Source organism: Heteronotia binoei, chromosome 21, assembly GCF_032191835.1.
Source record: "Heteronotia binoei isolate CCM8104 ecotype False Entrance Well chromosome 21, APGP_CSIRO_Hbin_v1, whole genome shotgun sequence".
Classification (NCBI taxonomy): Eukaryota; Metazoa; Chordata; class Lepidosauria; order Squamata; family Gekkonidae; genus Heteronotia; species Heteronotia binoei.
Window position 1 is genome coordinate 23,157,675 of NC_083243.1, and position 27,087 is coordinate 23,184,761.

Consider the following 27,087-nt stretch of genomic DNA (forward strand, 5'->3'; position numbering starts at 1 on the left):
CCTGTGCAAGCACCAGTCGTTTCCAACTCTGGGGTAATGTTGCATCATGATGTTTTCATGGCAGACTTTTTACGAGGTGGTTTGCCATTGCCTTCCCCAGTCATCTACACTTTCCCCACCCCAGCAAGCTGGGTACTCATTTTATCAACCTCGGAAGGATGGAAGGCTGAGTCAACCTTGGGCCGGCTATCTGAATCCAGCTTCTGCCGGGATCGAACTCAGGTCATGAGCAGAGCTTAGGACTGCAGTACTGCAGCTTTACCACTCTACGCCACGGGGCTGCCCTGTAGTCAACAGATACGGAGTTTCTAAAATGAGTCAATGCCAAGTTTCTGTTCAAGATGGAAGAGGAGGGCTCTCCTCACCTTTCTGGCACCTCTCAAAACCTGATGCCCTCAACAACTGTCTAGGTTTGCCTACGGGTTGAGCCAGCTCTATCTGCTGTTTTTTTTAACACTGCAGAAACAGTAGGACGATCTGATCACAGATTCCTCACAGAACATGGAGTAGGACCCCAAGGCCAAACAAGTGGCATTATAAGATACACACTTGGGGGGGGGGGAGATCAAGAAAGGTAGCCATGTTAGTCTGTCTGTAGCAGTAGAAAAGAATTAAGAGTCCAGTAGCACCAGAAAGATTAACAAAATTCATGACAGGGGAAAAGCTTTTGTGAAGAAGTGAGCAGCGACTCACAAAAGCTCCTACCTTGCCTCAAATTTTGTTAGTGTTTAAGGTGTTCCTGGACTCTTCCATTTTCTACTGTGGGGGAAGTCCTAAAAACAACAACAAAAAATCAGGTAGTTCCAAACAAGGAGTCTTAGCTGTAGCCACCCACTGAAGAAGAAATTGGATTTTTATCCCGCCTTATACTCCGAATCTCAGAGCAGTCACAATCTCCTCTACCTTCCTCCCCTACAACAGACACTCTGTGAGGTAGGTGGGGCTGAGAGAGCTCTTACAAGCAGCCGCCCTTTCAAGGACAGCTCTGCAAGAGCTATGGCTGACCCAAGGCCATTCCGGCAGCTGCAAGTGGAGGAGTGGGGAATCAAACCCGGTTCTCCCAGATAAGAGTCCACGCACTTAACCACTACACCAAACTGCTTCTCAAGAAGAGCTAATAGTGTGATGGTATATCCTGGGAGTGTTTGGAGGTAGTAAGAAAAACAGAAGGTCCTGTAAAAGAAGAACATGTGGATTATCAAGGAATTTACCAATGCGAAGGCACTGGTTTATTGGGTTATGCCAAGGCCGTCTGCAATTAGAGCGCACGAGAAAATAGGGGCAGCGATGCAATTTCAGGATGGCCATCTTTTCCCCCCACCCTCCAAAGCACTTTACAGCATCAAGGAGCAAATCTAGATGAAGTCCCTTGGACCTTCAGAGCAGCCTACATTTCCTGAAATGGTTAGTATTGATCAGGGCTGGAATTCTAGCAGGTGCTCCTTTGCATATTAGGCCACACCTCCCTGATATAGCCCATCTTCTAAGAGCTTGCAAAAAAGAACCTTGTAAGCTCTTGGAGGATTGGCTACATCAGGGGTATGTGGCCTAATATGCAAAGGAGCTCCTGCTAGAATTCCACCCCTGGTATTGATGCAAAGCAGTTGCACAGTCCAATGCCTGTATGAACAGGCAGAATGTAGTGCCTCAGAGGCAGCCCTGTGGACTGGGAATTCTCAGTCTGAAATTTGCCTCCTCCAGGAGTTCACAAAGTGGCCCTTGGGCAAGCCTCTGACTGTAAGCCACAAAGCTCCTAGGAGCTTACAGAATCCTAAAGAGGGAAATCTAGAAGCTTGCGGCTTGGATCCCACCAAACATTGCGAGTGGGGTGTGATTTTTGTCGACTTCCTCTCCTACAGAACAGACCCTCCTCTCACACTGTACTTAGGAATACTTGCCTTCTAGGGATAATTTTTTTCGGGGATGGGGGTGGGGGGGGGGTTAGGGCTGCCAACCTCCAGATTGACTTTAGCTCCTAACAGAAGTACATGCACTTAAGTGTCCTTGAGTGGTAAGTTTTTTACAACAATATAAAACCTCAAGTATTATGGATTTCCATTCAGCTTTGTGGTATGCCTTGTTAGTATTTTGATTTATTCCAGGATGAAAGAACTTGAAGACGATGTAGAAAAGCATTTACATTGGGTTGTAACAAAAAGGTTGGTAACCCTGGAAGAATTGTACGAAAGATTACTCCTGAGGAAGTCCATTGACGAAATGAGCTTACATCCAGGTGCTCATAGGACTTATCTTGCCATATTGAAATGTGAAAATGGAGCTCTGTCATAATATGAAGTACAAAAAGATATTTGCTTTTAATTCTAGGTTTCCTCCCGGCCCACACAAATTCCGAAATTTTTCTTCTCCATTTATCAAATTGCTTCGCATCTTTCACAATGGGGATGGTTTGAAACAAATACATAATCCTTGGTAAGATATCCATTTTTACTGCAGCTATTCTGCCCAACAATGACAAATTGAGCTTGTTCCATTTTAGCATATCTTCTTCTATTTTACGCCACAGCTTTTCATAGTTGTTCCTAAACAGGTCAATATTTTTCATTGTTATCTCTACCCCTAGGTATTTTACCTTAGAGGTAACTTCACAACCTGTTAGTCTTTGTAGTTCTTGTTGTCTATTTTTCTGCATATTCTTACATAAAATTTTTGATTTTTCTTTATGTAAAGTCCCGCCAACTCCCCAAACTCTTGTATTCTTGTTAACAACAACGGTGTAGCTTGTAAGGGATTTTCATTTATAAACATTATATCATCCGCAAATGCTCTATATTTATAGGTATACCCTTTTATTTGTAGTCCTTCTAAATCTTTTTCATCTTGGATCTGCATCAATAAAATTTCAAGAGTCATTATGAACAACAATGGCGAAAGCGGGCAGCCTTGTCTAGTACCTTTACTAATTTTCATTTCGTCTGTAAGATCTGCATTGATGCACAACCTTGCCCTTTGTTCAAAATATATTGCCTTTATCATTCTTATAAAACTTTCTCCAAGCTCCATCTTTTCCATCACTGCAAACATGAAGTCCCAATTTAAATTGTCAAATGCTTTTTCTGCATCCGCAAAGAATAGTGCTACTTCCTTTTCTGGATGTCTTTCATAGTATTCTACAATATTTACAACAGTTCTAATATTGTCTCTTATTTGTCTTTTGGGGAGAAAACCAGCTTGGTCCTCCTTTATAAAATTTATCAGATATTGCTTAAGTCGTTCCGCCAGAATTCTTGTAAATATTTTATAATCATTGTTCAAAAGTGAAATTGGTCTATAATTTTTCACATTTGTGACGTCTCTTTCTTCTTTAGGTATCAAAGAAATAACAGCTTCCTTCCATGTATTTGGTACCTTCCCTTTAGCTCTTATTACATTCATCAGCTTCTGTAATTTTGGTATTAATTCATCTTTAAAAATTTTAAAATATTTAGCTGTATAACCATCTGGCCCGGGAGCTTTATCATTCTTCATCACATTAATTGCTGCTTCAATTTCTATTTTTTCGATTGGGTCATTCAAAATTTTTCTCATATTTTCAGTTAAAGGCTCAATTTTTATTTTCTGTAAGTATTCATCTATCTTTTTTCTCTTTACTTCAGCACCTTTAAACAGTTTGGCATAATACTTAAAAAATTCTCTTTTTATTCCCTCTTGAGTAACTACATCTCTTCCATCTATCACAATTCTACTAATTATTTTGTTTTCCCTCTTTTTTTTCAGCTGCCACGCCAAGTATTTCCCCGTCTTATTTGCTCCTTCGAACGATTTCTGCTGAAGCCTTTTCAAATTCCATTCCACTTCTTTGTTTAGTAAATGTCTTAATTGAGTTTGCAATATTGAGATTTCCCTTAGAATCTTCTTTTTCCCTGGTCTTTTCCTCAGCTCTTCTTCTTTTTTCTTTATTTCATTTTGAATGTCCAATAATTGTTTTTCTTTTCCCCTTTTATCTTTATTGTTCAAAGTAATCAACAATCCTCTCATTACTGCTTTATAGGTATCCCAGACCGTCTGGAAGTCAATATCTTCTTTATCATTCACTTGGAAAAATTCCTTAGTTTCTTTTCCTAGGAAAGTCACTGTTTCTTTGTTCTGTAGCAAATCTTCATTCAGTCTCCATCTTCTCAGTCTTTTGGACAATTTTGTAATCCACATTATTGGGTTATGGTCAGCACCAATTTTAGGCAAAATATCTATCTTCCTTGTTGTAAGGCCTAAGTTTCTGGTTCCCCACAGCATGTCAATTCTAGAAAAGGTCTTATGTCTTGCAGAAAAAAAAGTATAATCCCGCACTTCAGGATTAAACTTTCTCCATATGTCTTCCAAATTTTCCTGTTTGACTAGTTCAAAAAAAGACTTTGGCAATTTCCCTTCTTTCCCACTATTTTTTTCCCTCCAGATCTATCCAATGAGTTCTCAACTGTTCCATTAAAATCTCCCATTAAGAGTACACAGTAGTTGTTTCTTGTATAACTTCCAGACGGTGGCTGGTGGTCTCCTAGGACTACAACTGGTCTTCAGGTAACAGAGATCATCTCCCCTGGAAAAAATGGCTGCTTCAAAAAGTGGACTCTATGGCATTCTACCCCATTGAAGACCCTCTCTTCCCCAAACCCTGCCTTCCTCAGGCTCCACCCCCAAATTCTCAAAATATTTCCCAACCCAGAGGTGGCAGCCCTAGGAGGTCTCCATCTCCCCCTTCTGCTGGAGGAGATTTTCAGTGGGATCCAAGTCAACATTACTGACCAACATTGCAATGTTGTTGGAAGGATTATGAAATAATTATAAGCAGGGGTTTGTTTTTTTTTTAAAAAAAGTCCAGCAGGAACTCATTTGCATATTAGGTCACACCCCCTGACATCGCCATGGTTTCACACAGGGCTTTTTGTAGGAAAAGCCCAGCAAGAACTCATTTGCATACTAGGCCACACCCCCGGCACCAAGCCGCCTGGAACCGCATTCCTGCTCAAAAAAGGCCATGATTATAAGTGAAGATGGAGACCCTGAGTTCAAAGATCTGCTTAGAAATTATGCTCGCTTGGCGACCTAGAGCCAACTGACAGCCTGGCTTTATCATTAGAGAGAAGACGACCATACTGAAATTGCATTTTTATAACAATTTAGGGAATGGAAACAGAAATCAGACAAAAAGTAGGACAATAGTTACCCTAACACTGAACGACTGAATGAGAGACATTTTCCTGCAAAGAAATGGTGACTGGAGCATGTAGAAGACCGAGATCTGGGATCTGGTCCAGAGCAATTCAGAATTCTTGCAGCACCAGAAACAGAACCCAAAGAGCCGAGCCACAAAGAAGCAATTTGGTAAGCAGATAAGCCATATAATCAGACATGAATGCAGAAGCATAGGTTTATGGGATCATGATCTACATCGTTGTACGAGCAAGTAAAGTCCCACCACCACGGCTGTTAGTTGACACAGAAAAGCGCCTCCATGGGGTTTTTTTACATACCTCACTGCAACTCACAACCTCTCTTTGATTTATTATCTCCAGTCTCAACCGCAGCTTTTAAATCAGTGTCAACCATTGCTTTTAAACAAAAGAGAGATGGCTAAATGTAGGCAAGTCACATGCAACGATCAGCTTCTCACATCAACACGGCTGGGGAACTGGCGTCAGTTCTCTTGAAAAAGAACACTGTTCCCTGCAGCCCCCAACTGCAGCATTCAATGAACCCCCAAATGAATTGGGACCAGGGGTGGAATTCTAGCAGGAGCTCCTTTGCATATTAGGCCACACACCCCTGATGTAGCCAATCCTCCAAGAGCTTACAAAAAAGAGCCCTGTAAGCTCTTGGAGGATTGGCTACATCAGGGGGTGTGACCTAATATGCAAAGGAACTCCTGCTAGAATTCCACCCCTGACTGGGACACCTGTACAAAACCAATCGAGGATGCTGATATCCAGAGGATTGCTTTTCCCCATGCGAAGCATGGTACAGTCATGGAGGAGAGCTTTACCCTCTTGATTTTTGGGGGGTTCTGTATGAATTAAGAGTACATCTATAAACTATTTCCAAAGGTTAATAAATGTTTAGGGGATTGACATGGCATTTAACTGTTAAACTGCAAGGCCCAGGACATTTCCTCTTTGAAATGCCAAGACCTATGCATAGGAACGTGGAATATTAGTTGAACTTTAGTTCTATGCCACAGGCATGGACAGCTTTAAAAGGAGATTAGATAGATACATGGAGAAGACGTCTATCAATGGTTACTAGCCATGGAGACTACAGGGGACCTCCAAGTTCAAAGGCAGTCAGCCTCTGAATTCCGGGCCTCTATGTTGTTGCTGTTGGCCCTTCAGAGGAACTGGTTAGCCACTGTATGAGACAGGATGTTGGACCAGATGGACCACTGGTCTGATCCAACAGTTCTTAGGAATGTTCTTCTGATGTTCTTAGGAAGACCTCAGCCTCTATGCCCTGTTGTTGGTGTTCCAGAGGAACTGGTTGGCCACTGTGTGAGACAGGATGCTGGACTAGATGGACCACTGGTCTGATCCAGCAGGGCTCGTCTGATGTTCTTAGGAAGGCCTCATCCTCTATGCCCTGTTGTTGGCTCTCCAGAGGAACTGGTTGGCCACTGTGTGAGACAGGATGCTGGACTAGATGGACCACTGGTCTGATCCAGCAGGGCTCTTCTGATGTTCTTAGGAAGGCCTCAGCCTCTATGCCGCTGTTGTTGGCCCTCCAGAGGAATTGTCTGGCCTCTGTGTGAGACAGGATGTTGGACCAGATGGACCACTGGTTTGATCCAGCAGGGCGCTTTTTCTATTCTTACTATTGGATTTGGTGGGGAAATCCAGTCTAGTCTGGATCTTGTTTCACTCTTGAAATCAATGGGATCACTTAACGTTGGTCAGATCTTACCCTCAGTATTTTCCAGTCAGATACTTACTTTTTTTTGTGGCACAATACATGTAACTAAGAAAAGTTTTCTAATATCTAGCCTCAAAATCTATATAATTTAATGCTCTTTTTTGTTAAATGAAAATGTTGGGAGTTTTGGGATACTAATTTTTTAACTAGTTTGGGCCCTTTTTTTTTGCATTCATGCATTTGCTAATAAAACATACTTAATTAAATTTTATTTATAACATATCTTAACCATTTATTATTTATAGATGTACTAAATTCGGAGACCAATTTAATTATGCCTTGAAAAATCTCATCAAGTTTAATGAGATTTTTGCAAATCCAACAAGCCACACAGCCTGAATCCTATGCATGTTTACTCAGAGGTGAGGTTAAGTATGCATACGATTATTGCTTTAGGCTGCACTTTTCATGCATATTTACTAAAAAAGCAAATTTCATTGGATTTCATGTAAGATCAGATTGGGCTACTGGTCACTATGGAACATGATGGGGGTAGGGTATCCCAAGCTACTTCTCATCTTTCAGTCATTATATTAAAATATTTAACTTTCCCCAACCAGAATTAAAATGGTTTACCTGAATGGCTTTTGCTGTGTCTCTTTTTCTTCCTTCTCTTCGCTGAACCTCTTTGGCCGTCCTTGTCTGCAAGGGGGTTTTCTGAGGGGAACGTCGCCGAACACGAAGAATCTGTTACTGGCTCTTCCGAGAACGACCTCTCTTGAGACGTGTCCAGCAAGGAGTCTACGGACGGGTCTTCATTCTCTTTCAGCACCTCGACTGGTGACACAGTTATAAGCTCTGTTACCTCAGGAGTTACCTCAAGGGTTGTCAGACCTTTTGTGTTTCCTGGCAATTCCTCAATTCCATTTTCTTTCCCAATATGACTCCTTAGTTGGTCCTTTGAATCAAAGGTGTTTTGGGAGCCAGCTGGCTCAGTTCTGCTGATCTGATCTCCTGAACCAACAGGATCCACTTCGCTTTTTAAGCAGGCCGAGCTGTTGGAACTGGTGCCAGTGAACTTTATGAAAGAGCCTGACTGAGAAAGTGCTAACTCGCTGTAGTCCACATGGTCCTGAGAACTAGATAGAATGTTCTGGTTTTGCTCTGTTCCACCACTGGGCTCAGGGCCTGCTTCTGATGCCAGGATATTTAAGATGTTCTTCTCACCGCTGGGCTGGGCTGGAGAAAGCCCTCCATTTCCAACAGCAGTGCAGGACGTGTGGGGAACCAGACTTGCATCTGAGATGACCTCTGGCTTCTCCTTAGGAGATGTAGCTTCTGGATGAGCGGCTTTCTCTAAATGTCCTTGGGCATTATTTTGAGAGGCTGCACTGGCCTCTGGTTTCATGGCGTCTTTTGTGGGTGGAATGCTTTTGCCTGAAAATGAACATAGACAAGGATCAACCCAAATCAGGGTTGCCAACTCCAGGAAATTCGGGGAGAAGCCTGGGGAGGGTGGCGTTTGGAGAGAAGCGGGCCTCATATTATGGAATCTGCCCTCCAAAGCCAAAATTTCCTCCAGGGAAACTGATCTCTATAATTTTTATACTGCCTTTCCTCTAAGAAACTTGAGGAGGGTTTCTAGTCCCACTGGTCTGGGTGGGGGATCCCCTGATTTTCAGGGCTTCTGTCAGTCGCTGGCCATTTTGAGAAGCCCTGCCCACAAACAACTATGTCAGTGCACGCTGTTCCTGACAAGATGACATCATATGGAAGTGGCATCATCGTACAGGCAACATCACTCTGCTTTTCGGGCAAAACTCTATGGCTTAAGCCCAATTTTAACAAGAGTTTGCTCCAAATGCAGAGCGTTGCCCTCGATGTCACCAACATGAGGACCTCACTTCTTACATCAGGGACATTCCCCGCCTACTACTAACCACCAAATCTCTCTGCAAATGCGACAATCATGACTGGCAACCTTAAACTTAGGACAGCATACACAGTTGTTCTCCTGTTGTACCCTCAGAGCTTTTTTGGTAGCAGGAACTCCTTTGCATATTAGGCCGTGCCCCCCTGATGTAGCCAATCCTCCAACAGTTTACAGTAGGCCCTGTACTAAGAGCCCTGTAAGCTCTTGGAGGATTGGCTACATCAGGGGTGTGTGGCCTAATATGCAAAGGAATTCCTGCTACCAAAAAAACCCCCCTGTATCCTCACAACAACCCTATAAATAAGCTGAGACAGAGAGACTGACCAAAAATCATGCAATAAGCTTTTATCCCTGACCACTCCTAGTTCACTACTTCAGCTACTTATAGCACATTGGCTCTCAACCGGGGTGGAATTCTAGCAGGAACTCATTTGCCACAACCCTGATGTAGCCAATCCTCCAAGAGCTTACAGTAGGCCCTGTACCAAGAGCCTTGTAAGCTCTTGGAGGATTGGCTACATCAAGGGGGTGTAGCCTAATATGCAAAGGAGCTCCTGCCAGAATTCCACCCTGGCTCTCACTGTCCATGGGTTGTGAGGGCAAAGAGGCCAAGTCCTTTCCCTGATGTTGCCTCCAGGCAAGTGGGATTCAGAGATTGACTGCCTCTGAATGTGGAGCTGCTCAGAGGACAGACATTTTTCAAAGAAAGACCACTTATAAAACACACAGCTTTTGCTTCTTTCAAAGCAAGCCAGGCCACTGAGGTGAAGAAAATGGAAGCTTTTGAACGTCAAGAAAGGGAGGGTGGAGGTTGATGGGATTTCTGTGGCTTACCGATCTCTTTCCCCTTCTGAGTCAGTCCAGATGAGCTTTTGGCTGGAGTGTCTGATTCTGCCTTGTTCCGGGCTGTTTTCCGCAGCTGGAAGCCCTTCCTGATATCAGCCAGCAAAGCGTCGATCACGCACACCTCCTCTTGCTTCACAACCCCTTTCTTAACTGTCCCGGGGAAGAGAAGAGAGTGTTAGCCAATTGGTCTGTTAGAAAGTGGGGATTGCCCCAAGAGCAAAGCTTCATTTATTTACACTGGAGGACTGGATTCTTGATGGTGACAAGATGGAAACAGATTCCAGTCTGAAGCACTGCATTCACAGCCCAGGCTCAGTGCTCAGCCCCTGATGGTCCATCCACATGTGTACATCACTATTTGATGGGGCAAACGCTGACAGGAGAAATCAGCTTGTAAGACCCGACTCACAAAGCCCTTGGATCAATTTCTATCTGATCCATACTTGGATTCCCGGTTGCTGCAGGGATTATGGAACCATCCCAACCATTGGGTTGGATCCACCGGAGCATTTCTGTGGACAGAAGGATTTCCACCCATCAAGGGACACTTTCACATCTATATTGGGAGGGGACTGTGGCTCAGTGGTAGAGCATCTGCTTGGTAAGCAGAAGGTCCCAGGTTCAATCCCCGGCATCTCCAAAAAAGGGTGCAGGCAAATAGGTGTGAAAAACCTCAGCTTGAGACCCTGGAGAGCCGCTGCCAGTCTGAGTAGACAATACTGACTTTGATGGACCAAGGGTCTGATTCAGTATAAGGCAGCTTCATATGTTCATCTTCTTCCACTGTGTAGAATCCTAGAGTTGGAATGGACTGTACAGACCATCTCGTCCAACTCCTTGCTCAATGCCTGATTAACCTAAAGCAGGGGTGGCCCAAACTTGCTTAATGTAAGAGCCACATGGAATAAATGCCAGATGTCTGAGAGCCACAAGAGATGAACATCAGATGTTTGAGAGAAGGAAGGAAAATAGATGGGGAGGCAGAGAGGTGGAAAGAAAGCAACTTTAACTTTAAATACATTCTTAAAGCTAGCTGACGTGACAGTGGGGGCTTCAAGAGCCACACACTATGTGTGGAAGAGCCACATGTGGCCATCCCTGGCCTAAAGCATCCCTGACAAATGTGCATCCAACTGCTGCTTGAAGACTGCCAATAGAAGGAAGCTCACCCTCTTCCGAGGCAGCCCTTCCCATTGCTCAACTACTCTTACTGCAAATTTCCCTCTTCATATCCAGCCAGTGTCTTTCAGCCTGCAATTTAGAGCCATTATTATGAGTCCTCTTCTTTGCTGCCAACAAGAACAGCCCCTTTCCTCTAAGTAACAGCTTTTAAAATACTTCAAGAGAGCAATCATGTCCCCCTGCTCTTGACGGGACAGGAAACTGCCCGCACACTAAGAGTTGGACTGTGATCAAGCTGATCTCCATAGATGGAAATCCTTTCATTCAGAAATATTCCAGTGGATCTGAGCTGCTGCAAGCATCTTGTTCATGTTCGGCCTTGTTACGGCACCAAATGATGGTTTTCTTTATAGAAAAAGACCCAAAGGAGCAACCATTCCACAATCTTCTAGGGCAGGGGTGGCCAACGGTAGCTCTCCAGATGTTTTTTGCCTACAACTCCCATCAGCCCCAGCCAGCATGGCTGATGGGAGTTGTAGGCAAAAAACATCTGGAGAGCTACCATTGGCCACCCCTGTTCTAGGGATATCGACTTGAATCAGTTGCCTAGTTTTCCTTCTCATATATATTAATCCCAACAACCGTGCCAAAAATACCAAACACTTGATTCAAAGTAGAAAAATATCACATTGTATATAGGTGCAAAAGCATCCAAAAATTCATACAACAGTTCCAAAGGCAATAAAAATAGACAGTCCCATAAAGGGTATGTCAATTTCACTGGGTGACTCTGAAGAAATTTCCGATCTTCAAAGGGTTATGATCCCTCCCAAATTATTTGCAGAACGGAGTCCATCCACAGGTATTTGCTTCAAAGGAAAATCCAGCTTCACGTGATCGCCAGCTTGATGCCACGTTTCACTGATTACAGCTTCTTCATAAGCCGAACAAATGAACTTGTAATGTCATCCTGACTAACTCTTGTTTGTGCCCATTTTCAGATTCTCAAATGACGTCTCAAACGTTTGACTTATGAAGAAGCTGTAATCAGTGAAATGTGGTATCAAGCTGGTGAGCACGTGAAGGTGAATTTTTCTTTGAAGCAAATACCTGTGGATGGACTCCGTTCTGCAAATAATTTGGGAGTGATCATAACCCTTTGAAGATTGAAAATTTCTTCAGAGTCACACAGTGAAATTGACATACCCTTTATGGGACTGTCTATTTTTATTGCCTTTGGAACTGTTGTATGAATTTTTGGATGCTTTTGCACCAATATACAATGTGATATTTTTCTACTTTGAATCAAGTGTTTGGTATTTTTGGCACGGTTGTTGGGATTAATATATATGAGAAGGAAAACTAGGCAACTGATTCAAGTCGATATCCCTAGAACAGGGGTGGCCAACGGTAGCTGTCCAGATGTTTTTTGCTTACAACTCCCATAAAGGGACAGTCCCATAAAGGGTATGTCAATTTCACTGTGTGACTCTGAAGAAATTTTCAATCTTCAAAGGGTTATAATCACTCCCAAATTATTTGTAGAACGGAGTCCATCCACAGGTATTGGCTTCAAAGGAAAATTCACCTTCACGTGATTGCCAGCTTGATACCACATTTCACTGATTACAGCTTCTTCATAAGTCGAACGTTTGAGACGTCATTTGAGAATTTGAAAATGGGCACAAACAAGAGTTAGTCAGGATGACATTACAAGTTCATTTGTTCGGCTTATGAAGAAGCTGTAATCAGTGAAACGTTGCATCAAGCTGGCGATCACGTGAAGCTGGATTTTCCTTTGAAGCTGACACCTGTGGATGGACTTCGTTCTGCAAATAATTTGGGAGGGATCATAACCCTTTGAAGATCGGAAATTTCTTCAGAGTCACCCAGTGAAATTGACATACTCTTTATGGGACTGTCTATTTTTAATTGTCTTTGGAACTGTTGTATGGATTTTTGGATGCTTATGCACCTATGTACATTGTGATATTTTTCTACTTTGAATCAAGTGTTTGGTATTTTTGGCACAGTTGTTGGGATTAATATTCTGTACTGTGCTGCCACTGTTTTTCTCTAGTTTTCCTTCTCGGCTGATTGCTGCCTCGCCTTCCCAAGCCATCACTGGATCTTGCAAGGAGGTTTTGTGCCAGATCTCCTGGCAGCATGCCTCTGTTTATCCAGATGTTGCGCTGCGGTCGCAGGATCTGGCTTGCACAAACCAGGAGCGGAAGATAAGACCCAGGTGTTTCTAAAAGGTTCCAAGGCACCAGAGCAAACAGGAAATTGCACTGGCAACAATGGCAACTCTGGTTACATGCATGTCAGCTCAAATATACCCTTCAGATACTCACTGATCTTCCCGTTTTCGCCTTTCTGCCTCTTTGCCTCTTCCTCTGCCAGTTGCTTCTTCCTTTTCTCGGCCTTCGCGGCTTGCTCTTTTCGATCCTTGTTGTCCTGTAGATAGGAGAGGGGGAGATGCAGCACATGCTTTTGGCTTGGTTTAATAGCAGTTGTTCCATTTTAGCTGGACACATTTTTTATGCTGCAGGTTTTTATTATCAGTACTGTCTGCTCCAGGGTGTCATTTTGTAGAAAAAGACATGCCAGAGCTCATTAGTGCAACTCATTTGGATATGCCACGCACCCCTGATATCACCGGAAGGTGTGCTAAATTATATCAGCTCAGCATCTACCTTAAAATGTCTCTTGAATTATCATTGTCATCAGGGATCTTTTTCTAGCAGGAGCCTCGGCATATTAGGCCACGCCCCCCCGATGTAGCCAATCCTCCAAGAGCTTAGAAAGCTGTTATTCCAGGGCCTACTGTAAGCTCCAGGAGGATTGGCTACATCAGGGGGCGTGGCCTAATATGCAGAGGAGCTCCTGCTAGAAAAAGAGTCCTGATTGTCATCATCAATCCTTACTCCCCTCAAACTTTTAAACGACTTTCTCCTATGTGGCCACAGTGGCATGAGGAAGATTTCCATCTGTCGGCTTGATATTTTTTGGTTATTTTCCTGTTTTTTGTGGGGAAAAATATTAGAAAGTTTGTCAGATCTTAAGAGTTCAGCAACATTCTCACAGGGGGTTTGAACAATGGAGCCCAAAAGCAAGTGTATGCGCGAGGGGGGGTAAGAAAGAAAGAGCGCAATAAAATTAAGAGATTCCAGAGCTCTGCTCCTGTGAGCTCCTGGTTCGCTCAGATTGGCAGCGGCTCTCCTGAGGTCTCAGGTAGAGGTGTTTTTCTTCCTCTCCCAATATACTAGAACTTGACACCATCCAATAAAGCTGATGGGCAATAGATTCAGGACAGACAAAAGGAAACACTTTTTTCTTTACTCAAAGAGCGATGTGGAATTCGCTGTCGGAGGATGGAGTGGTGGCCACAGGCGTGTGTGTGTACGAAGTGCCATCAGGTCACAGACTGACTTATAGACTCCAGCATTCAAGGCAAGTTGTCAAGTGCCTTGCCAGTATAGGGTTAAAACTGGAGCTCTTAATGCTAGTAGAAATGTTTCTTCTCTGGAATGTCTTCTCTTCCCTTCTTATCTATCCCTTGCTTTCCCAGCCTTGAGTAACTCTTTGCACCTGCTGCTTATATAGATGGAACTGCCTTAACTCTAACAATGTGTATCTCGTTCGCAGCCTTGGGAATGAATGTTGAATATCAATATCATTCTCAAAGTAAAGCACAGTAAAGTTATTGTGGGGAAGTTGGGGAAGGGGCTTGCTAACATTCTTGCATTGCTCGCTGTAATCATTTAATATCGCGTTCATGCATATGCTTGTCAGTTCTAACTCGGACCTAGTCCGGGCTGGTTTACCTGCCTGAAGCCTTGAAGAAATGCAACCTTTTGAAATAAATGGACTGTTTATTGAGTGAACAGGGGGGAAGCCTGACACAAGCGAGAAGCAGAGGTGGTTGGCCATTTGACCACAGGCATAGATGGCATTAAAGGGGTATCAGTCAGATTAATGGAGAACAGGTCTATCAGTAGTTACTAGTCATGGTGTCTGAAGGGAACCTCCATGTCCAGAGACAGTCAACCTCTGAATCCCAGTGCCAGGAAGCTACAACAAGTGACAGTCTCGGCCTCTATGTCTTGCTGTTGGACTTCCAGCTGGCCACTGTGTGAGACAGGATGCTGGACTAGATGGACCACTGGTTTGATCCAGCAGGGCCCTTCTTATGTTTGTGTGTCTTTCACAACCTTAAGCAGTACAGTCCATTTCTTCCCCTTCAAGATTTTACCAATTCATTCTGCCACATCTGTATTCCAGCCCAGAGAACTAGACCTTCCAATAATTAGGATCCCACTACAGAGCATTCTCAAAGTCTGACCTTCAATGCTTTGATGAAGAGGTCCCGGAAAGTCTTCATAGTACTAAAGATATCTTCCAAAGACAATTTGTTTGGGTCCTCACAGAGGTAAGTGGCAAGCTCCAACTTCTTCCTTTCAATATTTTCAAACTCCTCCTCCAGTTTCCGGTTAGCGCTTATGCTATCCTGAAAGAAACAGAGGTGTTTTTTTTTAAAGCACCAGCTTGCTATGCTGACAAAATGGCGGACTGTTTAAGTACAGTGTGAGGGAACTTTGGTCTGCCTTATACCAACCTGAATGGCTTTTTCGTACTGGGCTTTCACTTCATCTGTTGACGATGACAACTTTCTCTCAAGTTCCAGCAGTTTCTTTAAATTGGAGCTGGATTCAGACCGTATCACGTCAAGATTTATTCTGGGGTGGGGGGGAAGGGAACAAGATATAAAATTATATAGATAAAGAGCAGCTTGTTCCCTAAAGGCCCAGCAAACTGGACACACAGATAATTGAAGGGATTTTATCTGCTTTCAGAACATAGCTTTATCATTAACACATCAAAACAGGCCGCACGCCCCTGATGTAGCCAATCCTCCTGGAGCTTACAGTAGGCCTTGTACTAAGAGCCCTGAAAGCTCCAGGAGGATTGGCTACATCAGGGGTGTGTGGCCTAATATGCAAAGGAGTTCCTGCTACCAAAAAAAAGCCCTGGAGACTTGGGATTCGAATCTCCACACTATCATGGAATTCACAAGTAACTTGAGGCCAGTCACACCCTCTTTCTCATCCTAATCTCTTTTAAAGGATTGCTGTGATGGCAAAGGGAAGCGAACCATTTATGCTTCCATTGTAGGAAGGGAGGCAGAAAAATGTAGTAGGCAGACAGCATGCAAAGATAAAACCCAAATTTGACAAAGAAAATGTGCACATATGGCTTGCAATTACCAATAAACATCCACAGACATTTTGTATATCCTGTACAACTCATCAAGAACAAGGCGGTATGGATACAATGGTACTTAAGGCTGTGCCCTTCTCTAGTTCAACGGAAATTAATCTTGGAGAAAGATTACTCTCGATCCATTGCTAATCTTCTATTGAGAAGATCTGATTTAAATCCTAGGTTTCTTTTTTAAAAAGCTAGTGGGAAAGTCACCCAAATTAAGCAGGACTCAATAAAAAAAGAAGTTCTTTGCCCTTCAGTTTCAGTACGGCTTAACGGAATTTGGAAGGCGGCTTTAATGTGAGATTAATGTACTAAGATAGATGTTGGGCTAAGACTCAGAATTACATAGAGAGATTTGTTGAGGAATATTTTGTTGTTGTTCAGTCGCACAGTCGACTCCGACTCTTTGCGACCCCACGGACAAAGTCGCGACAGGCCCTCCTGTCTTCTACCATCCTCCAAAGTCTGCTCAAATATGAGGAATTTTAAATACAAAGAAACAAGAAAGGAACACAGAGTCTAGTCTCCAAGGAAGAAGCAGAAGAGTTCGCTTTCATAGGAAGGAGTCTCAGAGCAGCTTACAGCTGCCTTCCCTTCCTCTCCCCACAACAGACACCCTATGAGGTAGGTGGGGCTCAGAGAGTTCTGAGAGAACTGCTCTTGAAAGAACAGCTCTGAGACAACCGTGACTGGCCCAAGGACACCCAACTGGCTTCATGTGAAGGAGTGGGGAATCAAACCCGGTCCTCCGGATTGGAATCTGTTGCTCTTAATCACTGGCTCTCAAATAAGAAATTAAGAACAAGGTAGTCATGGACAATGTTCCCTCTAAGCTGCAGAGTCTTGTGAGCAAAAATTCTACTTTGTGAGCTGCTGGTATTAAAGTTGTGAGCTGCTGGCGTTAAAGTTGTGAGCTCCTGCATCAATTAGTGTGCTCTGGGGTCATCCTTCCTGAGCTAAGACAAAAACGTGTGAGCTGGAGGCTAAAAACCTATGAGCTAGCTCACGCTTACTCAGCTTAGAGGGAACACTGGGGTCATGGCGTGATGCAGGCTTGCATGCTCTCTCCCCCACCCCCACCCCCCATTACAGAAAAACCTGAACAAATACATGGAACTTCTGAGGTCCTATGCTAGCAGTCTCTCTCCCGCTCCTGCCAAATTAACCCAGAGATGACATCTCTGCTTTAGAGAAGACAACACACACACGTCAATCATTCTTACCCAGCGGCTTTTGAAACACATTCAAGATCTTTGGGAAGATGCAGCAAATCTGTGTGAGATTTTTCCACTTCCTGGGAGGGAAAAAAAAAATGGGAGGGGGATAGCAGGTTAGTGTCTGATTATTTTGGTTTGTGCGCTAGATAGTAAATCAGTGAAAAGGGACGGCTGCTCCTGTTCACCTTAGGCTCCCTCTGTGGGTAGTTCATGACATCTGAGGACACGTTGGCTGGCACAGCTAGGAAACAGGGCTGCCAGGCTGCAATGTCAAACCTCTGGGGAGGAAATGAGGGGGAAGGCATGGTGTGCCAGCGTGCTCATGTCACTTCCTGCAAAAACTAGAAGTGACATAGGGGACGCTCTAGCATTTTGTAAGAACTCTAATGTTTTTACCATAGAGCCTCTGCAAAATGCTAGATTGGCCCCTGCGTCACTTCTATTTTTTTTTTTTTAGTGGAAGTGATGTAAGCATGCCTGTATCAGGGCTTTTTTTATATAGCAGGAACTCCTTTGCATATTAGGCGCACATCCTGATGTAGCCAATCCTGAAAGAGCTTACAGGGCTCTTAGTTTAGGGCCTACTGTAAGTGCCAAGAGGATTGGCTACATCAAGGCTGTGTGGCCTAAAATGCAAAGGAGTTCCTGCTACAAAAAAAGCCCTGGCCTATATGATGACAGAACACATTTGTTCCCTCCCCCCATTTCCTCCCACTGGTACCCAAGATGCCAGCAGCCAATGAGAGGGAAGCCCTACTAAGAAAGCAAGGGGAAAAACACAAAACATGACAAGACTGTCCAAGAAAAGCAGTACAGCGAGGAAATTTACAGTGAAATCCTAAATGGAGTTACGCCCTGCTAAGTGAATCGACTTCAATTGACTTAGAAGAGCATATCTTTGTTAGGATTGTGGCGTTAATCTGGTTTAGGGGCAAAAGGAAGCTAGTGGGGTTACATGCTTGATAAAAACCCATATTATCAAACTACAAAACGGGAGATTATTTTTCTTTGGAAACAGCTATGCAAAAAGGCAGAATATGTGTGTATGTGTGGGTGGGGGAGGCATGACTCTGAATCCAGAAAACTGGAGTTCTCTCTGGGTAGAGAGAACTCCAGTTTTCTGAGGATGCCAGTCACAGTTGCTGGCGAAATGTCAGGTCTCACAATGCCAAGACCACGGCCACGCAGCCCGGAAAATCTACAACAACCAATGGACTCTGGCCGTGAAAGTCTTCGACAACATATTTCTAATATACTTCTAATTGCTTCTTTACAGTTTGCAATTGCACTGCTGTTACAATTTCCAGAGTTTATAAGGGTTATAATGCTGGATTTTGAAATGATGTGTTAAGATGCAGGATGCGTGCTGAATTTCCCACTCAGGAAGAACAGAAAGTACCTCCAAAATGTGGTGAAGTAGAGTAATCCGGGTTTGGTTCGCTTTGGTCTCAGTTAACTTGAGCAAGGTGCCAATTTTGAAGCCGTCGGCATCTCCTGTGTGACTTCCCTAAGAAAGAAAACCAAACCAGAAAAAGGTCCGAACAACAGTTGCGCCAGTCACTGAGGCAATCTGTGATATTTGCCTCTTGGCATGAGGAAGATACAAATTGCATGCACAAAGGTAGATGGCAAAAGAAATTCTTACGTAGTTCAAGAAGTTTCCAACTTTGAGGATCAGCTGGCAGAAAACTGGCAGCCGGTGACTTCGGAGGAGATCTGGAAAAATCAGAAATTTATTTGAATCGATTCAACTTGAGCATCTTCAACACAGCTAGCACGGTATCCCTGTCGCAATTGGCCAGGTTGTTAAAATTATGCAGTTTCCAAATTTACCGCTAAAAAAACACTGAATGCCATGAAAACAGTGGGGTACTTTGGAATTCTGTAGAAGTAAGGGTCGAACTACATGTTACACTAATAACAAAGCTTCTGCCAAAAATAGTACTCAAGTGTCTAGGGCAGGGGTGTCAAACTCATTATGAGGGTAGAATCTGACATAAATGAGGCCTTGTTGGGCCAGGCTGGGCCATGTCAGCCCGAGCCTTGTGTGTGCCTATTTAAGATTAGGTAGCAGAGATATAAACTTTATAAAGGACACAGACAAACACAATTAAATATCTTTTAAAAAACCCCCTTAAAACATGCTTAAAACTTTAGCACTTATTGGTCTTAAAGGTGCTTTCTTTGTATTTTTCCCATGGAATTCAGGGAACTGGGCAAGAAGCTCTGGCTCTTTCCTTCCTTCCCCAGGGGACCAGGAGGGAGAGAAGTCTCAGTCAATAGAAGGAAGAGAGGCGTGACTCAGTAGCTCTGCAACTGAGAGAGCCTGGCAAAGCAAGCTCTGCCTCCCACCCTTTTCCCCCAAGGTAGAAGCCTCAGCCAATAGAGAAAATTGAGGTTTTGCTCTGTAGCTCCTGTGCGATTGAGCAAGCCTGGCAAAGCAAGCTGTGATGCAGAAGGAAGCAAGAGAGAGGGAGAAGGAAGCAGATGACAGCCAGTTGCTCGGGGGCCTGATAGGAGCCCTCTGGGGGCCTAATTCGGCCCCCGAGCCGCATGTTTGACATCCCTGGTCTATGGCCTTTCTCTCCCACCCACAGCGTCCGGTAGAAGTCAACCTATCCTCCATCTGTAATTCTCTGTTTCTCCACCTACCCAGCCTGGAGCAGGAGGAGTGAGACCCAGGATAGCATAACATCAGGATATGGTAAATCCCACCTAAACATTATGGAGGGGAAGAGCAGACCCAAAGCTGCCCTTTTCAGCAGCAGTCATGCATATAGTCTGCATGTAGTATAGACTTTTGCTCCATAATGCTTTCTGTGGCCTACTGAAAGCATCTTTCTGATTATAACACCAGTGTGACAAAGTCCACAAGTGGAGAGAAAGGCTTCCTTGACTCTCCCCAGTGAAAATAGCATCTTTTCAAAGTGGTGTCAGACCAGAAGAAAAATATTCCCCTAGAAATGGAAAAATATTCCCCTAGAAATGGAAAAATATTCCCCTAGAATGCTGGAGCTCCTTTGTATGTTAGGCTACACTCCCCAGATGTAGCCTATCCTCCAAGAGCTTACAGTGAGCCCTGTAAGAAGAGCCCTGTAAACTCTTGGAGGATTGGCTACATCAGGGGTGTGTGGCCTAATATGCAACAGAGCTCCTGCGACAAAAATAGCCCTGGTTTAAAAAAATGGCTTGAGAATGAATCTTGCTAACATCATTCTGTGAACATGGAGGATGCTGCATTGACAGAAGAGTTGCCATGTTCATCAGACCGTTTCGTGAGAATCACTGTTCCCTCTAAGCTGAGTTAGCATGAGCTAGCTCACAGTTTTTTAGCCTCCAGCTCACACATTTTTGTCTTAGCTCAGGAAGGATGACCCCAGAGCACAATAATTTATGCACTGGCTCGCAACTTTAAAGCTAGCAGCTCACAACTTTAATACCAGTGGCTCACAATTGCTGCTCACAAGACTCTGCAGCTTAGAGGGAATGCTGGTTAGAATCGACAGTTATTTTGCTGTCATAGAGAAGATCTTTAGCGAGAGGCAGCATCGACAGCCGAGGTTAACTGAGGCTTCGTTTTGAATTCCGTTGCTATGCAGATGGGATTAGTACACTGCATACCAAAACGAAATGGCTTCATTCCACCCCTGTGGTATGCCTAATGTGGGGATTCAACCACACTAACGACTCAGGCCAGGCCTACTTTTCATGCACACAATATCCAAGCATATCCAGATGTCAAAAAACCTTCACACGCCCTCCCGATGGTTTCGGCTTTGGGCTGCAGCATCTCCAGCACGACAGTGGTCTCCTCACACATCAGCATACACTCAATCTGCAGCTGGTAGCTAGGATGGAGAATCAGGACACATAACATGAGGCAGACTCAAGGGAACGTAGGGAAATGCTCTTCAGGCTATCTGGGTCATATAAATTTGACTGGCATGTAGGAGGAGTCTAGCCAGACCAAGATTAGACCAAGAACCTGGGGAGGGACGGTGACTCAGTGGTAGAGCATCTGCTTGGTAAGCAGAAGGTCCCAGGTTCAATCCCCAGCATCTCCAACTAAAAAGGGTCCAGGCAAATAGGTGTGAAAAACCTCAGCTTGAGACCCTGGAGAGCCGCTGCCAGTCTGAGTAGACAATACTGACTTTAATGGACCAAGGGTCTGATTCAGTATAAGGCAGCTTCATATGTCCATTACAGATTCTGACCCGTTCATTGACTTTGCTGTTTTCCAACACAGCAAATGGTATCTAAACGAAGCCGGTTGTTCTTTCAATTTGTTAATTGTATCATTTTGCCACTGGATTCTAACTTGGTTTTATTTTGCATGCTTAACCACTGCCCACCAGCTATATGTAACTCTGCTCACTGTACCCCATTTCAGCGTCTGATGAAGTGTGCATGCACGTGGAAGCTTACATTCTGAATAAAACTTTGTTGGTCTGAATAAAACTTTGTTGGCTACAGGTCTCCAACTTTTTCCCAAGAAAGTTGAACAGCACCTTAAAATGTATTTTGATTGTTATTTTATCGTTTTAAATTGTAATTGTAAATGTTTTTGAATTGATTGTCAGCCGCCCTGAGTCCATTTGTGGAGAGGGTGGGATAGAAGACTAAATAAATAAATAAATAAATTTAAAACCAACAAAGTTTTATTGAGAATGTAAGCTTTCATGTGCTAAAAGCACACTTTGTCCAACAATGAAACGGGGTACAGCTAGCAGTGCTACATGTAGTATGTGGGTAGGGTTAAGCAGGCAAAATGGTACAAAGTTAAGAGTCTAGTAGCAAAATAGTGAAATTAACACATCTCAAGAATAACAGTTTGGCCTGGATAGTATCAGTCGTGTGGGAAAACAGCAAAAGGCAATAAATATGTCAGAACTAGAGAATGATAGTGAGCTGGGCTTTCTTTGGAGAAGGAACTCCTTTGCATATTAGGCCACACACCCCTGATGTAGCCAATCTTCCAAGAGCTTACAGGGCTCTTAGTACAGGGCCTACTGCAAGCTCCAGGAGGACTGGCTGCATCAGGGGTGTGTGGCCTAATATGCAAAGAAGAAGAAGACGACATTGGATTTATATTCCGCCCTCCACTCAAGAGTCTCAGAGCGGCTCACAATTGCCTTTATCTCCCTCCCCCACAACAGACACCCTGTGAGGTGGGTTGGGCTGGAGAGGGCTCTCACAGCAGCTGCCCTTTCAAGGACCACCTCTACCAGAGCTATGGCTGACCCAAGGCCATTCCAGCAGGTGCAAGCGGAGGAGTGGGGAATCAAACCTGGTTCTCCCAGATAAGAGTCCGCACACTTAACCACTACACCAAACTGGCTCTCCTGCTACAAAAAAAAGCCCAGATGATGAGAATGGCAGTAAATGTGGAGTCTGCTAATTGCTCTATTTCTCCTCAAGCATGGGTCAAACTGAGCTGACCCTGGATGGGGGACCACCAAGGCAGACCAGGCTTGCCTTGAAACTGTTACTGGGTCACCATAAGTAGGTTGAAACTCAATGGCACTTTCGACTAACACACGTTGCAAAACAGCGTTATTGGCTACCAGGGGTGGAATTCTAACAGTAGCTCCTTTGCATATTAGGCCACACATCCATGATGTAGCCAATCCTCCAAGAGCTTACAAAAAAGAGCCTTGTAAGCACTTGGAGGATTGGCTACCTCAGGGGTGTGTGGCCTAATATGCAAAGTAGCTCCTGCTAGAATTCCACCCCTGTTGGTTACGCATATGTTTTCAAAATCTTTCAGGTATGGCACCTGAGCCAAATCTTGCCCGTGAAATTTCTCTTCAGACTGCAGTTAGTCCCAGGTTTGGTCTCTATTGCCCCATTTCAAAAATACAAAGTAAAACACTTGGGGGAGAGTAGGCAATGCCAATGTGGTCATGGCTTGGGCATTTATTATATAAACAGGACAGTGTGCAGTTTGAACGCAAGACGCCAACGGAAGAAATGAAGCTGGAGTCCATTAGAAGTCCGTTACCTTGGAACCCCGAGGAGGAGGAGATAGAATTGATCGGCATTTGCTAACTTCTCCTTTTCTTCTTTGAAGGATTTCAAGTTTTCGATCTAACGAGAAGACAGGAGCGGCGTCAGAGCCTAATGACTGCATTTCTATTTACAATAAAGAAGGACAGAATGCAGAGAGGGAAGCGAAAACAAGGATGCCTTACTTCGTGCTTTTCCGGTAGGAGTTTCAGCAGCTGCTTCAGAACCTCCACGTCAAACTTCGCCCTGTCTCCTTTCTGAATCATCTCAACCACCTCTTCGTTTTTGCTATGGGCGAGAGAAGACTGTCAATTAGAAGCAATCAAAATGCACACTTTTGTGAGGTGCAGAGAGAAGGGTGGGAAGGAATAAGTTTGACTCTCATAATTCTGCAATTCAAGATCGTACCGACTGGCAGGACAGACAAAGCAATCCTTTAAGCACTGCGCAGTTGACCTATGGAACTCACCGCCACAAGATGTAATCAAAGGTCACCAGCCAAGCTGGCTTTGAAAAAGGAATAGAGCAATTTAAGGAGAACAGGCCCATTAGTGACTAAGAGCCACTGAAGCTATATAGAACTTCCCTGTGTATCGGATGGATACCTCAGAATACTAGACCTGGGGGGGCAAGCAACTCCCGTGAAAGCCCATGCCGCAAATCTGTCACCATCTGTGGCTTTTTTTTTGTAGCAGGAACTCCTTTGCATATTAGGCCACACACCCCTGTTGTAGCCAATCCTCCAAAAGCTTACAGGGCTCTTAGTACAAGGCCTACCGTAAGCTCCAGGAGGATTGGCTGCATCAGGAGTGTGTGGCCTAATATGCAAAGAAGTTCCTGCTACCAAAAAAAAGGCCTGGCTAAGAGTAAACAGCTTGAGGAGATCAAGAAATTATAATGTTTTTATCATGCCTTTCCTCAAGAGAGAGCAGGGTGGTATACACACTTCTTCCCTCTTTTGTTTTTATTCTTACAACAACCCTGTGAGGTAGAGTGGGCTGAAAGAAAATGACTGGCCCAGCACTGCATGACAAGCTGGAAATCTGAAGTGGGTTCTCTCCAGCTGAGCTCTGACTCTCTAACCACTACACCACTCTCTCATCTACGGTTATAAGATATGCGACCCATGCCCTACATAACCTAAAAATTGAGAGCTCCTATCAAGAACGGAACCGAGTTCAAGTGCAGCTTTGACTCAGTGATCCCTGGAAGTTGAAGATCTCCCATGTAGATGTGGAGCTCTTCTGGTGACAGGTTCTTCCCCGAAATCCTTGAGAATTATATGCCCAAACTGTGCACATTGGGATGGCTCAGAATATAGCTTTTCTGAATGCTTGATGTTAGACGTCTCACCACTTAAATTGCTTCAAGAAGATGTTCAAATTGAGGCTCTTCTTCGAATCCAGAAATGTGATCTGTGTGTGTGGGAAAAAAAATAACAGTTTATAATTAGTCTTAATAAAAGCTTACTAAGCTATACATTTCCCCCCTCCCAGCCTATCTTATCCACACAATCTCCTGTTAAAGCAGTGAGGAGTCTTGTGGTACCCCTGAGAATAACAGATATATGCAGGGGCGGAATTCTAGCAGGAGCTCCTTTGCATATTAGGCCACACACCCCTGATGTAGTGAATCCTCCAAGAGCTTACAAGGCTCTTTTTTGTAAGCTCTTGGATGATTAGCTACATCAGGGTGTGTGGCCTAATATGCAAAGGAGCTCCTGCTAGAATTCCACCTCTGGATATATGGCAGTTTTAGCTATGGTGGACTGAAGCACTGACTATTTCAGTCAAAGCCCTAACAAAGCAAACCTACGGAAAGTCACATTTTTCAAATTCCACTGAACCCATGAGGCTGCCTTAAACTGAATCAGACCTTGGTTCATCAAGGTCAGTTTTGTCTACTCAGACTGACAGCAGTTCTTCAATATCTCAGGCAGAGGTCTTTCACATAACCAACTGCCAAATCTTTTAACTGGAGATTCCAGGGATTGAACCCGGGACCTACTGCATGCCAAGCAGATGCTCTACTGCTGAGCCATGGCCCCTCCTCCTCCACACCAACTTCAAAGGACATAGAAGGTGTAACTCTGGGTAAGATTGCACTATAAATGGTCTGTGAGGAAGACACTTACAGGATCACCTGTTCCCATATATACCAACCCGGCAGCTAAGATCTAGAAAGACTTTTTCTCCATGCCCTTGCCTATAGAGGTGTCTGACTACCAGGGACTTCTCTCTGGTGGCACCTCACTTCTGGAACCCTCTCCAGATCTGCCATGTATGAATCTACTCAGTTGCAAGGGGGGGAAAGTGTCTTTTTAGTTTGAGAACATAAGAGCATCTGAGAAGCCATGTTGGATTGGCCCATCCAGTCCAACACTCTGTGTCACACAGTGGCCCAAACTGAGGTACCATTAGGAGGTCCACCAGCAGGGCCAGAACTCCAGAAGCCTTCCCCAGGGCTTTTTTTGTAGTAGGAACTCTTTTGCATATTAGGCTACATCCCCCTGATGTAACCAGTCCTCCAAGAGCTTACAATAGGCCATGTAAGAAGAGCCCTGTAAGCTCTTGGAGGATTGGCTACATTGGGGGGGGGGGTGTAGCCTAATATGCAAAGGAGTTCCTGCTACAAAAAAGCCCTGGCCTTCCCACTGTGGCCCCACCAGCACCAAGAAGACAAAGCATCACTGCCCCAGACAGAGAGTTTCATCTGTACCCTGCGACTGATAGCCACTGATAGACCTCTGCTCCAGCTGTTTAGCCAATCCTCTCTTGAAGCTGTCTATGTTTATAGCTGCCACCACTTAATTTTTCTTAATGACAGTCGCGTCTGACTGCACTGATGTTTTTTACTCACCCATAATTACTGCTGGCTTTTGTTTTTTAGTTTTGCATCTGATTTTTTTTCTCTCAGGCCCCTCTTTTCACTGGTTCCATTTTATTAATAATGCTGTTTTATTGATTTTGCTACTTCATTACATGGTTTAATTTTTTTTTTTAATATTGGAGCTTTTCTTTTTTAATGGCTGAGGCATCGTGGGATATATAGGGGTTTTGTTGTTGTTGTTTTAAATCATTTTTATGCATCAGTTGTCACAAGACTCTTTTAGTTGGTTTAGTCACTACAAACCAGTGAAGCAGGATGGTAGAGAGCCAGTGTGAGCTGGATTAGTCTCTGGGAGGCCTGGGTCTGAATCCCCATTCATGTCGTGAAAGTTCGCTAGGTGACTTTGGGCCAGTCACATTCTCTCAGCCTAGCCTCCCTTTACAGGGCTGATGTGAGGATACGATAGAGGACAGGAGAATGATGTAAACTGTTTTGGGTTCCCATGGAGGAGAAAGGCAGAGTACAAATTAATTGGACAAACAAATAAATGAAGTAAATAGAGTGATTAGACTGCTGGACTCGACCCGTGGAGATCCAGGTTCAAATCCCTGCTTGCTGTGAAACAAACTGAATGATTTTGGGCCGCTGACTCTCTTTTAGCTCAACTTCCTCACAGGGTTCTTGTCAGGGCTTTTTTTGTAGCGGGAACTCCTTTGCATATTAGGCCATACACCCCTGATGCAGCCAATCCTCCTGGAGCTTACAGTAGGCCCTGGAAGAAGAGCCCTGTAAGCTTGGAGGATTGGCTACATCAGGGGTGTGTGGCCTAATATGCAAAGGAGTTCCCGCTACAAAAAAAGCCCTGGTTCTTGTAAGGACAAAATGGCGGCAATGATGACCATAATATGGTGCCTTAAGTTTCTTAGAGAAAATGCATGAAAGAAATAAACCACCTATCCTCTCTGAAGCTGATACCCATGTTAGCAGTTTGGAGTAGGAGTATATATAAAA

The 27,087-nt window shown here is 44.1% G+C and overlaps 2 protein-coding genes across 2 annotated transcripts in view; both read right to left on the reverse strand.

Moving 5' to 3' along the window:
• Positions 1–27,087, reverse strand: part of LOC132590082 (heat shock 70 kDa protein-like) — a 283,440-nt gene that overhangs the window by 21,013 nt on the left and 235,340 nt on the right. The gene's annotated exons all lie outside the window — the stretch shown is intronic.
• The window catches only part of INF2 (inverted formin 2), a 53,076-nt gene that overhangs the window by 1,112 nt on the left and 24,877 nt on the right, over positions 1–27,087 (reverse strand). Inside the window, exons 9-21 of the mRNA XM_060262215.1 lie at positions 24,601–24,662; positions 23,433–23,535; positions 23,243–23,328; positions 20,989–21,089; positions 18,887–18,957; positions 18,641–18,748; positions 17,248–17,318; positions 15,375–15,495; positions 15,102–15,266; positions 13,111–13,213; positions 9,623–9,784; positions 7,492–8,292; positions 5,487–5,564 (exon numbers count right to left, since the gene is read on the reverse strand). Of these exons, the coding sequence (XP_060118198.1) occupies positions 5,488–5,564; positions 7,492–8,292; positions 9,623–9,784; positions 13,111–13,213; positions 15,102–15,266; positions 15,375–15,495; positions 17,248–17,318; positions 18,641–18,748; positions 18,887–18,957; positions 20,989–21,089; positions 23,243–23,328; positions 23,433–23,535; positions 24,601–24,662 (2,031 nt within the window). The 3' untranslated portion in view covers position 5,487. The remainder of the gene's footprint in view (positions 1–5,486; positions 5,565–7,491; positions 8,293–9,622; positions 9,785–13,110; positions 13,214–15,101; positions 15,267–15,374; positions 15,496–17,247; positions 17,319–18,640; positions 18,749–18,886; positions 18,958–20,988; positions 21,090–23,242; positions 23,329–23,432; positions 23,536–24,600; positions 24,663–27,087) is intronic.